General features: G+C 41.3%; 1 protein-coding gene across 1 annotated transcript in view; it reads left to right on the forward strand.

Annotated features, from left to right (window-relative positions):
• LOC146829232 (plastin-3) overlaps window positions 1–14,562 on the forward strand; it is a 409,189-nt gene that overhangs the window by 333,724 nt on the left and 60,903 nt on the right. Inside the window, exons 11-13 of the mRNA XM_085607861.1 lie at window positions 1,445–1,523; window positions 6,931–7,045; window positions 11,019–11,149. Of these exons, the coding sequence (XP_085463987.1) occupies window positions 1,445–1,523; window positions 6,931–7,045; window positions 11,019–11,149 (325 nt within the window). The remainder of the gene's footprint in view (window positions 1–1,444; window positions 1,524–6,930; window positions 7,046–11,018; window positions 11,150–14,562) is intronic.

Consider the following 14,562-nt stretch of genomic DNA (forward strand, 5'->3'; position numbering starts at 1 on the left):
GTGTGTCGCCGCCACAGCAGTTGTCATCGCATCGCCGAGAAAGCGTGCTGTTGCCATCACATCGCCTAAGTGCCTCGTCGACGTATCGCCGGAGAAGCGTGTCGCAGGGCCTGTCGTGGCTCAAGAAGATTCACAGAGTCGCCGCACGGCCGTCGGGCATGCACGCATCACCCCTTCGTTGTCACAACATCAAGAAGACGCCATTTTGTTTCATTGCACCGCATCTTCATCGCATCACGGTATTGCTAGTCGCATCGCCACAGAAGCGCAGTAACAAACCGACGCATCACCTCCCCACGCGGAGAAGAACCAACGCATCACCTCCCCTCTGGTAAGGAACCGACGCATCACCGTCCCCTACGCAGCAGTAGGGAACAGACAAATCACCTCCCCCGGAGTAAGGAACTGACGCATCCCTGTTCTTGCTTGTAAGGATCCGACGCAACATCTTCCCTGCAACTCTTTTGTTTGTATAGTGCTACCCATCCAAAGGTACCTTGAACAGAAGTGTCCCATTTACCATCTAAAGAAAACTAAGCTAGTTCTACCGTTTTTGAGTACAGTATTGTGGATTTTTGTCGTTTGTGGTCTTGTGATAAGTGTACATAAATAATACTTCTTTTTATACTACAGCCTGTGTGGTGTCCCACTGTAGTGTTGTCACTATATTACTGTATGTGTTCACAAATGCTTTAAACACTGCTTCTGAGATAAGCCTGTCTGCTTGTGCCAAGCTACCAAGGGGGTGAGCAGGGGTTATTTTAGTAGTGTACCCCCTTACCCTGACTAGACACAAGGGTCCCTATTTGGTCAAAGGTACTTACCTCTGCCAACTAGAGACCCCAAATCTAACAGGTGGGGATTATAAAAAATGTGGACTGGATTGATACGTGGATTCGGGATACAAGGGGCAAATGTAACAAGGCAATATCCTATGCTGAAACTAAGGATACTGTGCTATGACTTGTCACTTCACCTCAGTCCTGTCACTGTAAGGTTTCCATCGTATCTTCCTCCTGCTCTCAAACCTCTTACTACCTCCTGCATGGTTGTACTGCGCTCTGCTCCGGTCAGTGGTGGGCACGTAGTGTATTAAATGCAAGAAGTAGAATGCAGTTTTTGCTTAGGAAAATATATATAATTTTTTTGTTGGGGTGGAGGGGGTGGGTGCATGTGCTGTCAAGGGAGGTGATAGGACCAGGTAGCTTCAAATTTGTTCTTTTTCTAATGACCAGACTGTGACCTTGGCTGGCTTTTCATAACCATTGTGTAATATCTCACATATGCATTAGAGGTGATAATTGTTTTAGATGGGTAAGAAACGGAAATAAAGGTCTTTACGTGTATTTCAATTATTGCCTCTGCTTGCAAGTCTAGCATGAAGCTTCAGATTCAGATATAAAGCATGATTGCAGTGTCACATGTGCCTCCTTTAATTACACAGGAGAAACGAGAGAAGAGAGAACTTTCCGCAACTGGATGAACTCACTTGGAGTAAATCCAAATGTAAACCATCTTTACAGGTATGTTTAATTTCATTCGATTACTTGCATTGTCCCACACGTTTGTCTTCAGATCCATTATGATGTTTTAGGATTTAATGTTCACAGGTCTAGAGGAACTCTTAGTGAATGGTTTTCATAAGAAATGCAAAGGGAAAAAATTGGGAATATTTTGACTCCTAATTGCTTCTTTAAAAATGTTTTAGGACATTTAAGTACATTATTTTGCTTGTTGGCTAGGTCAGCAACGTTTTTGTACTTAACGCTACAATTTGGAGCTAGAGAAGTGACTTTACCAGTAAAAACAACAGTTCATCGTTTGTGTTTCATTGATGGCTTGTATACCATGAATGCACTGAAAATGCTTGATTTCACTCCCCTAATTGGGCTTAAACCCTTGGATCATTATTCCATAATTTTAAACTTGCTTGTGCCATTAAAAAAGCTATAACCCAAAAGCAAATTAATTGGAGCCTATCCCACAAGGATGCGTCCATTGCAAGTTCTGAATACTTGCTCAGCTTTAAGTATATGTTGTGAACGATAACCAGCTGTATTTTGAGTACCAGGGAACAAAGTTTTTTTCCTGTTTTTCAATTTGAGGCCTTGAGAAGCACAACTGGGTTTTCATGTAGTTGCTTGTGAAGATGAATTTTTAGCTTCTAGATACTTACTCCTAAATCAGTTCTCTTGTAGGGCCTTCTAATCTGTTTAAGATTGGTCTTGTTCTGTAAGTGCTCGGAAAGCTAGAAAATGGTAAGTTCTTTTAGTGATACAGAAGTCATAAAATATTTGAGAGGGCTCGATCAATTCCTTCACATTTAATTTTAATTATAGTTTTTGTAAGCCACTTAAGCTCAATCAAATCAATGGTTGGTGGACGACGAGTCTTCAGTTGTTTCTGTGATTTTCTGACACCCACTTCATGAAAAATACAATCTGTTGCAAAGTGATGAACCTTGAAATGGCAAGCCCTTATCCTAAATCATTTACGTTTAGTCGATAGTAAAAGATTTTAGGCATCCGTCTTTGGGCGTCTGGTCAGGTGTTGAGACCAAAACCATTTGGAAATGTGTGCAGGAGCTTTCTGTAGGTGAGAGCTTATGGACCTGGCAGAGTTTTGAAACGGACTTTATTTTTTTACTGAATGCAGTGATAAGAACATGCCATACTTGGTACAATTTGATTACGCTGCCAATAAGTTTTGCAGACTAGTTTTGATCCATTTGAAGTTTGAGCTTTATTTTTGTGGTTAGATTTTTTTGTAATGATAAATGCATGTAATGGTTGAAGTGAGGATGAGATAAATGCGTTTCTGAGTAAGCAGTAGAAATAGAACAGCATTAAGACGATGACGATAAAAACATATGACGGACACGCTGGTAACTTGAGAGTGGAATAGGATCCCAAAGATTGCAGGCAAAGCTTACATCATTGGAGCCATTCTTACAAATGTATTGTGCAGTGCACCACTGGAGTCTTCCCTCTCCTGCCACCTACTTTTTAAAAGCTTCCGGAGCAATTCCAGTTGGGCTTTCAAGTGTACTCTTATGTCAACCAAATTCACTTCAGGCTGGAGCACCAAGCCAGCTTCACCTCATGCATATACTACATGTATCCCTGGACAGGGGAGAGCTTTCTCTGCATAGACAGCTGAAACTGAGATTCTGTTAATGCATGGAGCGGAGCCCAGTTGACTGACCTTCATCGCCCTGGACTAGAAACACACCGTCTACCTCTCTGGAAAAAAAGGAACCATGGGATCCTCTTTGGATCACTGCTCTTGTTGTCTCTCCAAACCAGTGCAGTGATCAACTTCAACACACAGCGCTTCCTACTTGTACTCAAAACTGATAAATGGTAGAGCTTACTAAAGTACTGGTAAAGGCGACCTCATCTAAACCGCCCCTAACAAACTCTGACAGACTGAAGAAGTTTACAAAATTTGGCAGCAGAAATGTGCCTGAATCCCTACAAGAATGGCCACACAAGGCTAGCCCAGAAAGCTCTCTTATGGGTCCTAGTGAACTCTTAATCAAATTCACAGAGCCTTCTGTGATGAAGCCCAAAATTCTGCAAAATCCGATTTTCTAGATAGGTGCTTGGAATGAATGCTCAACAATTGCATATTTAACCAATCAACAAACTTTTGAGCTACTGAAATGTGTTCAAGTCCTCCAGTGTGTGGATTGCTCTGAACCCCAACGTGAGAGCTAAAACAATTCACATTAATTTCAGAAAACACCCGAAAAATGAACTCTTCATCTGAACTGTGCTCTAATTTTATAGGGGCTAAATAATTTACAGCAAAGACTGGAGACGATAAGCTCTCTCCTCGATATATCACATAGTGACCAGGGCTTTACTTGAGCCGATACCTGCATTTGTGGCCCACTGGTACACAATTTGTAGACGACCCTTATTAGTCCTTAACAGGCTTTGATTTAAAGTAAGAGACCGATACAAGAGAAGAACACAAAAGGGGGTGAGAAGGAGGGAGAGAACAACGAAAAAACAGTGAAAAAGGGAGAAAGCAGGGATGAAAAAGAACCTGCAAAAGTGATGTTGACAGTGAGTGGCTGGTGGTAAATGAAAGAGGCATGAGGTGAGACCAATATTAGGTTTGGTATCGCCACCCCAATATTCTGCAGTGCCACCTGCAGAGTTCTGAGCTGAACATTATGACCCTGACACTCACTGAATAATATTGCCAACAGCACCTAGTGGTGCACCTCTTATTAAGCCTTGGTGGGAGCAAGGCACATCCTCAGTTGAACTCCCTTCAGGAGGTTGTCACTGGAGTGGTTGTAATAGTCATATTGAAAAACAAAAGCCGTAAAACTGTAAGAATAATATGAGGGCGATTCTATGAATAAATCAGAAGAACTGGTAAAACAAAGTATTTTTGTAGTGTGAGTTGTACACATTTGAAGCAGTATATAGGTTGTTAATATTCTACAGTTCAAAGATACTCAATGTATCACGTTTGGGAAGAAGGAACCATTCAATTGCATATAGCACATAGATGTCATTGACAAGACATGATACTACTAATTAATCATCATCAAACAACTTTATTTCGACCGTAAAAGATCATAAAAGTACACAGCACATTATTAATAAAATGCAATATAAAAAGTAGTCTTGAAAAGGATTAATACCATAAAAATGCGTTTAAGATCACAGGGACTAAAAATTTGGTGCGTCATAAAAGTGCATTTAGTGCGCCTAATCCAAAGAGCATGCCAGTATCTAGACAGGCTGAAGACCACTACTCTGCGAGTATCAGTCATCAGTGTTCTTACTACCTCAAGGTAGTGTCCCGGACCGACTAGTTTACACAGTGAAATTATAATTTTTTTTCCCTTCATGATTTGTAATGTGGAAAAAAAGAATGGCAAATGCACAATAGTTTCTGGATTGGCATTACACGCGGGGCAAAGTTCATCATTAAAGACATTACGCCACTTTATACAGAACTGCTTTGTGGGAAGGGTCTTATAGCAAAACTGAAGAAATAGTTTGCGTGCCAGTGGGGGGACGATTTCATGTATTGTTTCGGGTAAACAGATTTAAAATGTAAAAATTAAGAAGTCAGGCGACCCTCTGTTTTTTTCAGTGCTTTTCTTGCTATAGTGCCAAAACCTTTCTTTCAGCCTCGCTTTTGGTATGGTTGCCTGACCCTCTGGGTTAGAACAGAACCCCTCCATCCCAAGCCTCCCCAGTAACTCTCTTAATGATCTGAACCAAGCTATTGAGGATATCGATGGTGACCTTAAGGAGCTTGATTAAAGGCTCCCTGTAAGCTCATCCACAGATCATAACCTGTGCCAGAACATTAAAAGTCTGTAATTTAGTTTATGTGCTAGCTGTCTGTGTGTGAGGTCCAGATGGAGGGGCACCAGCGCGGTACTGGAAGGTAAGTCCACCAAGGATCTAGGGAAACGATTCTCAATAGTAGGCAGGCAGGTAGTAGGGCCAATGCCCCATTGCTCGGCTCCGTAAAGTGCCCCTCTTAATAGCTTAGTGTTGTAGATTTCCAGGGCAGGCGCGAGCTGTCTAGACAGTGTTTTCCTGTGTATTTTGGAGATGTTGGCAGTTTGGTGTATTAATTGCATTTGGACTTTCTCAATATGTGCGGCCCAGTTAATTGTTGGTGTTAGACGCATGCCGAGGTAATCGAAGGCCTCAACTCCACTACTAATTGACAAACCAGACATGCATAAACAATCTGTACTCTTGTAGCAGATGGGGAGACTTTCCTATTAATCGCACAAAACCAATACCCTTTGTTGACTGTTCTAAAGCAGACCACCAAAGAGCGGGGAGTGTGTTATTGTGAACAAACCATGCGCCGCCTATGTAACCAAGAAGCCTTGTACTCGACTGTTGACAGTTCTGACCTCAACAGAACGTCAAAGCCTTGCGTGAACCCTCATATTTTCACTGCCATGCACCATACGCATTAAAGCAATCTTCGTAAGTTAAATTGACGAAGCATTAATACTTTGTTTTAGAATTACTTTTACATTAAACAGCGGTTGAACATTCCCTTTTGCACACCAGGAGCATTGCGGGCATTGGCTTACAGTCTCTCTAAACCTGGTGTAGTGCTAAGAAGCTGTTTGTAGTGCAGAGTGACAGTAGCCTTCCCATTCTTCAAAATGTGAAGGTATCCACTACAGTACATGTCCTTCGAACGTAACCAACGATACAAAGCCTTAGCGCACCCATCCCCATCCGAGGACAAAGGGGACTCTGCAGACCCTCAGATGTTACCTGTGGTGAGAGAAGCTGGCCTTTGAAAAGGTCTTTGTAATCTCGGACATTATAAAAGGTGGCAGCAAACCATGACTCTTTAACCCCTTTGTTTTGGAATAGGTGGGCATGTATTATAATTAATGGCAGACTAAAACGAGTTATCTGGCAGGAGTCAAGCTCTCCTCTTGGCACCTGCTTCGGCATATTTGCACTGGCGTGATAAACATAGCTCTTTATATAATCTGGGAATTTTCGGCACAATGATGCTCATCTCAGATGTCATGCTTGTGATTGCCAAATAATGGAATTTTTTTGTATTTTAAAATAATCAGAAATGCTGTTCGAGACCTTTTGCTTCTGATCAGTGAAACTTTGTTACATCCATCCATTTACTCTGACCCATTCACCCGGTCATGTTAGGTATTGAAGTATCCATACACGTGGTCCCTATTACTTGTTCATTAATCCATTCCTCCACTCACTCGTCTATCCAACTTTTGACTCGTTCAGTCACCCACACAAACTCACCAATCCGTGAAGAAGCACATTTGCGAGTAAAATAGCCATTTTATGCGTTAGCAATGCTTGTCTAACTTGTTGCCTCTTTGAAATATTCTGTTTTAGGACTATTTTAGAAATTAAATGTTGTTCTTTTGATTATTTTCAGCGACTTGCAGGACGCTGTGGTGATTTTACAGTTGTATGAAAAGATCAAAGTTCCTGTCAACTGGAGCAAAGTTAACATGCCCCCATACCCAAAACTTGGAGCTAATATGAAAAAGGTGAATCAACTGTTTTTTAATGTGTTCAATATTTTTGCAAAATGAGCAAATAATCCTATTGTATGGAACAAATAACTCCTAAAAGATGGAAGGTGTGTTGCTTTACACCCTGACCCTAGAGGCAGACGTTAAATTTTGTATTTTACTCGAGTGACTTGCTTATTCTAGATGGCTTTGCCTAAATGTCTGTGTATAAATGACTTCAGTATGTGTATTCTACGAGGAATAATGTACCCTACCAGTGTTGACCATTTTATGCTCTGTTGGAGTCGCCCTGTTTACAAATTAGAAGTCATTGCTCAATATGACTTCTAGATGTAGCTAAAATGAGATGGTAATTAAGGTTGTATGTTGGAACAATGAGTTTTACAACTACTACCCTAACGAGGTCGCTACCACGACCTCGTCTAAACCACAATTTCTTTTACCACACATTCCTTGTACCGCGATCTTTCGTGGTAAAGGCATGCATGGTTAAAAAAAATGCATATCAACTACTACCCCAAGCCCCCCCCCCCCCCACCCGCTAAAAACTAATCCCAACCCCCCCATCCGCTAAAAACTAATCCCAACCCCCCCCACCTCCTAAAAACAAACACTATCACCCACACCCCCTAAAAACTAACACAACCCCCTGTATAGTAACCCCAAACCCCCACCCCCCTAAAAACTAACCCCAACCTGTCCACCCCCTGAAAACTAACCCCACCCCCTGAAAACTAACCCCACACCCCCTAAAAACTAACCACGAACCCCTCTTACCTGTTCCTGTGCGACCCTCCTCCGAACTCCGCCCTGCCTGAACACTAGACCGAATCAGCCTTAACTACACACATGCGTGGTTAAGGCTGAGTCGTTGTTTGGGCAAGTCGTTGTTCGCGCAACTCGTCGTTCGGCTTGCTTGACTCCGGAAACCGTTGTTCCCGAGTCGTAGCAAAGGTAGTTTCCCAGTAATTATACATGCTGTCAAGTTGCACACGTTCATTGTTTGTAACACAGCCCTGTTCAGAGGTGCCAATGATGGCTATATGAGTTTACTTACTCATGATCAGTATCTAAGCGTTTTCAGTGTCCAAAGATGCTATTGCATAGTGATCCGTTCCGTCTCTTGGGTCACATGTTCCAAATGTGTAAGGTGTATTTATTAATTGAGTTTTGTGAAGTGTCGCATGGGGTCTTGTAGCCACTTGTGTGATGGCAGATAAGAAAATACAGAGTAATGCAATGTAGGGGGAATTGAAGTTCAGTGGGGTGGGGTTAGTACTATGTCCAATATTCGTTAGTTGTATTCCTGTTCTTTGTCAAGTTCAGTTAAAGACAAGTATGTGTGTTCAGTTTTGTGAAGTCTCTTGTGTTTGGGTTCAGCTGCAAGCATGTGTTTAAGGGAGTTCGGGACTCTGCCATTGATCACCTTGTGATCCACGTCCGTGCTTCATTCTCTTGAAGTATCATTGGGTGATCTGGTAAGCAGACGTTGAGCAAAGGTCTGTTGTGATATAGTGAGACGTTAATTTCTTTGCCTTAGTGCGCTTTGCTACATCATAGCAGTAAATAACTATGCTTATTGTAGGTTTATCCATGCTAATGGCTTCCATTGGAAGCCATAAATAACAAAACACTAAACATTCCATCAAACCATCAGAGGAAGGGGCATTGACTAGGTCTCGAATTCCCAAAAAACAATTACATTTCTCATTAACGCTTAATTGGGTGTCCCTAACAGTGTAATGAACCTGACACTTGATATCACAGATGACCTTGCATGTGTCTTAACATATGACTTCAACAGGGGCATCATCTGACATCCCAGAAACTGCAAGCTTTGTTTGATGGGGAAGTCTAGCATTTTTCTTGCATATAGTCTGTGTGGAAAAGTATGTGTGCAGCCTTAAAACAGCAGTTCATGTTGGTGCTATCTGAATGGTGAGGGTAGCTGCAGGACCCTCGGATTCTTCCTGACATTAGTAAGTGGTATTGTGCCTTGCAACTAAGAGATATGTTATGCTCTGCCTGACCGGAGGGTAAATCTGCAGTGGTCTCATCTTGTAATGCAAAAGGGGTTGCCACACCAGTGGTGTCTGTGGGACAAGGCTGGCAGTGCATTGCGGGGGGGAAAAAATGCTTCATTCATCTAACGTTTTTAAGGAATTTTTTGGGTTTATCATATGATGCATGTTACTAGTATTAATAATCCACAATCTGAAGTTTTGGGCGATTTTCCAAGTCCTTCATCTATGTATTCATTGTCAAGTCAGTTGACAGTCAATGTACTATGTCCCTAGGCACATAGACAGTGTTCTGAAGACAGGAGAGTAATTGAATCTAAATTCAGCGCAGGGCTACCCATGTGTACAATAACCACAAAACCAATGCAGTACTTGTATCAGTAAAACTCAACTGTACACAGCATAACACTACACTACCCGAATCACAACCGTATATAAACACGAATCAACCAAAAGACCTTACAACACAAAACATGTGTAAACTGCATAACCATACAACACAGCACAATACCAACATATCAACACAAATGATCATTGTAGAACTCAACCCAAGATGACACATTGCAACAAAACGGCACGCAAAATTGTTGCACAGCTCTACAACACAACTGTGTAGCACTACAGTGAACACAAACTCAGCACAAAACCAACACAATTCAACATCAGATAACCACAGCAATAACCAGAAACTCCATTCACCACCCACTTCCACCACCCTTCATGTATATACTGTGCAGTATCACCTTCCTCAGTGTCTATGGTCTGTGCACTTCAGTTGTTGTCCATATATCCTAGATGTACATGTATAGCTCCCACGACCAATTGTTCAGTTTTTTTTTTAGTGCGGACAGGAAACGAAAGGGGAAACCCACGAAGATAAATGCAAGGACCATGCCAAAGAAGGATTTAGCTGTGATAATCTGGAACGACCTGTAATCAAGTAGCTCTGTTTGTACATTTTAAACCACTCGGTGCTCCTTTGCTGCTTATCATAATGCTTCAGCTTTACTGGTAGCTCCAGTTAAACATTACAGCACAACAATAGGGGCGATTCTGTGCAATGAACTGTCACCGATTACATAAATGGGCATTGTCCAGGACAATAGGTCTGGTCTTCACCATCCCACAATGCATTTTATTTTTTATAACCGGCCATAGACATTAAAAGAGTAAAAGTAAAAATGATGCTGCATGTAGTTCGTGGGCTTATGTTTGCAAAAGTAAATTAGGAAAAAAATAACCCGTAGCAAAAATAAATGAAAAACACTTAAACTAAATTGAAATCAGGGATTGGCCTAGAAATGAAGTTATGTATTAGGTGGATGTGCTCCAGCAACATGCTGTCACTGACAATAATGCTAGCCATTTACTGAAGTTGAGGGACTTATTGCCCCATGCTGTATGCTGTGGTGGGCGAGAGCAAAATGCGAAAGACACTTGAATATTTATATATATTTACTTATGGATTTTTATTATGGAGTTTTATTTTTGGAAAACATGAGGATGGTGAGACCACTAGAGCGGTTTCTACGGCAGCCCTAAACATGTACCCTTCTTTCTATGATAAACATTACTGGGCAGTTTTGCAACGCTGAGGTCTTTGCATTTGCAATCAGTACTGATTTACATAATCCTTCTTCATTGTCTTAGTTGGTAAACCTGACACAAACTGGTTTGAGCAGTCATGTTACTCCTTGGTTTTATCCAGTTTTTATGTTTACTGCTTTGCGCACTGCTTTAAGCATCATGATATATAGGACAGCTGTAGCCTTTTTCAAAAAACCTCACGTGTGCTCCTTTGTATTTAGGTGCAATCAATTTTATAGAGTAATATGAAATGCAGCGTAGTCCCATATGTACATCGTCTCATTTAGGAATGTCTCTTTCTATTCTGATTATGTTTACAAACCTGCATTTAAATGCCCATAACCTTCTGCCAGCTACAAAATATAAACCTTGTTTTTCAGCTTGAAAATTGCAACTATGCTGTGGAACTGGGGAAACCAGCCAAATTCTCACTGGTAGGCATTGGCGGACAGGATTTAAATGATGGAAATCAAACATTGTCGTTGGCAGTGGTTTGGCAATTAATGAGAAGGTAATCAAACACTTTTTTTTTTTTAAAGTATTTAAACATTGAAAAACAAGTTTTAAGAGGCAATCCCTTCCACTTTGTGGGCATTGAGTTTTATTAACTTGGTTTATCACCCTTTTTGTATATCAGTGGCGTTTCCTTACTGTACTTTTCCTTTAATCTATAAACTATGAATAAGCTAGCATCTGTGGTAGGAATGCAGAACATGTTGGAAGAGGATAATGGCAGGTAGCTCTGTTCTGCATGACCTCCCTTCTGCAAATCATTCCTCCTTCCAGAAGGGCAAGAACATAATGAGATCTTCTATATCACTAGGAAACTAACACACACCTCTTGACCACGCTCAGTAAATAGCCAACAAACTAACAGTGCCCTGTCACCAGGCTTATAATATGGTACATTAGGACTCCCTCCTCCTGCAGTTAGAGATCGCAGCAAAAGGTTTATCCCCCAACTAAAATTATCTGAAAATTCCTTTCAGATCATGCACTCTGAAGGCGGCTGAAACATGTTGACCCTCTCCAAACCCATCTCACAGCTAAGTGACAAATAGAGCCCCTGAGAACTCACCCCATAACCCACTCCGCTGCTATTTGACATTGCTTAAGCCCCTCACTTTGCTCCTACCATCTTCACTTGAAGTCCTATGGCAAATCACATGTAAATGCAGCCTATATGAGGCACCATTTTTTAAATATTTCTCAGAGCCAGGTAGTAGAGATAAAGCAAAACAACCTCAAACCTAATGGTTCTAAAATAGACATCCTCAGCACTCTGCCACACTGATGCTTTATTTGGCATGACTGTATCCATTAAAGTCCAGGTTCGAAACCAGGAAGTCGTGGTTTTCAGACCTCAACACTCTTAGCCTATCCTTCAAAAGATATTAAGAGGGAACCGAAACACTGTGTAAGGGAGCCAAGCTAAGGTAAGCAAGGCAATTTTCCTCGGGTCTGGTTTTAAAGACCTTTATAGCTAAGACTACTGGCACAAGTTCAAAATATGGCTTTGATAGTACACCTGTTTCAAATATAGGTAATATATATAAAAAATTAAAACCGATGCAGTAAAGTCTGAGAGCTTTCAGTGTAGCCCAGAACAGGCACCACATTTAAAAGACAACTCTCTGGCCAGCAATAACTTCAGGCCCAATACTACACATGCAGACAGACCGCAGTGCGACCGGTTACATTAGTTTGTATTCTTACAAAAGGAAGTGGTAAAGGTGGAATCATAAGAAATTATCATTCCACAAATCTGAATCCGCCACAGTATGGGACCATATTGAGATATTTCCCACAAGACTGGATATGAACGATTGTTCACAAATAAGTGCCATTTACAGTAACTCTTGGTGACACTGTTCAGTTTGACAAGACTCCAAACAACTTACCACTTAATTTCAAAATGCTTACAAGAGCAATTTACCACTTCAGTTAAAGGAGATCAAGGCACTCCTAGACATGGGAGCGATGGTGAAGGTACAGTTGATGGACATGGGCTTGTGGTAAACAACTTCTCAGACCAAATGTAGACACTCAAACCGTTCAACAAATTGGTCACAAAACAGAAATTCAACATGGCAACACTTGCAAATTATCATCACTCTGATTAACAACCAGTTGAAGACATTTCGAACAGACTCTGAGCCTGAGAGAGACTTTCCTGGAGACTGACACTGACCCACAACAACTAAGTGATTATCCAACACAGTAGAGGTTAAAATATTTCCAGAAGAATACATCCATTTACCAGAAGTGCGCCTCTGACTTCGTAACAAAACTGTTAGAAATCATGGCATGGTTTTAATCTATTAGCCTTACGAGTTTGCTCTTGAAGCCGATCCATGGCTGGTACATAAGCAGAAAACTCAAAGCATGCCTCCATCAAAAAGTATTGACTTTGAGTTGGGAGACAATTGCATACATGAATCCCAAATCAATTAAGTTAATGGTCATGCTTGTGAAGTCATGTCTGAATGCTCTTATCGGTCTCAGGAATACATTGTTCAGTTTGGTGAACTAAAATGCTGACTACAAGATTGTGTTCCTCGTAAGTGGAAGAGAATAAAATCATGGTCTTGCGGAAACATTTCCGCAGATGAATGCAGCCAAAGGTCTGTCTATACAGATAAGATTTAAGGTAATGAATGTGCTTTTTTTAAGGGACAGATACCATTCATAAGAAACCCGTTAGTCTATTTGGTCGAGTGATAAAATTGAGTATGCAACTCTTTTATAAACATGCAGGTAGAGTTTCACGTTGTTGTGTTTAGATACCCGTAAATAGGTTTCCATGAATCATGTCCTTATATAGGCACAACTCTCTTTGCCCTTATTTAGGCCTAGAATCCCAGTCTTTATTTAGGCATTAGCCATGCTAACCAAATACAGGCATGGTCACCTACATCCGTCCATCTCGAGTCACAACAAGTTCTTAGAAACCAGACCATGAAGCCGAACGGGACTTTCCTAGCTAGGATTATTGATTTTCTCCAAGAATTCCTCTATTATGCATGAACTACTGTTCCTTAGGGGTTCATCCATGACGTCTTCCTCTGCCTGACTTTACGTCAATGCTAGCATTCCTAAGCACCTTCCAGGTATAAATGTACCTTCCCTTACCATGGCAAACCACGGCACGACTCCTCCCGACTTGACTGCACGGTTCGCCACGGCAAGTTCGGAAGAGACCATATCCCGGCCTGAGGCACTGACTAGACGCCGTCATCCCTGCTCACAGAGAATCCAGCTTCCAGTGTTCGGACTCCCTTCGCAGGGTGTTGGAGTTTGAGACCCGGATAGAGATTCTCACCTCTCTCATTCTAAAGGTATGGAAATGACTAGAACCTAGAGGGAATCTTGGCATACTAAACTTAGTATATACCATAGAAAACAGCACCTACTTCTTACCTTGTACTACACTTAGGTTAGGTACACTGGGGTAGAACCATTTAGAAGCATCAGACGAGTATTCACTTTTTAGCCTGTTATTTATGTATGTATATAGGATTATGTCATAGCTAAAAGACGTTGCTATTGCAGTATTATTTCTTCTTACTGCTTACGCTGTGCGTATTATATCTTGCTTACTGTCTAACGATTGTAACAACTCGTATATCTTACACGAGAAACAAGACTGTTCAATAAACCCTTTTATTGAAACGCCAGTCTATCGATTTCTATGTAACTCTGGAGAAATGAAGCATGCACGATTGACTGAGTGAAACTGTTACCTATTGTTTCCACGATTCTGAGACTTGTTCCGATTCTAAGGGAAACAAAGTTGTCATGTTTATGCGGTTGTCAGAAACTAATCCCTTCTTGTTCATTCGAGAAGTTTCTAGTGACCTCTGAGTTAGCTGGCACACACCAGTAATTAAGATTAATGTACTCGATAGGAGCATACTGACCTTA

This window comes from Triturus cristatus, chromosome 5_2 (assembly GCF_964204655.1).
Source record: "Triturus cristatus chromosome 5_2, aTriCri1.1, whole genome shotgun sequence".
Lineage (NCBI taxonomy): Eukaryota > Metazoa > Chordata > Amphibia > Caudata > Salamandridae > Triturus > Triturus cristatus.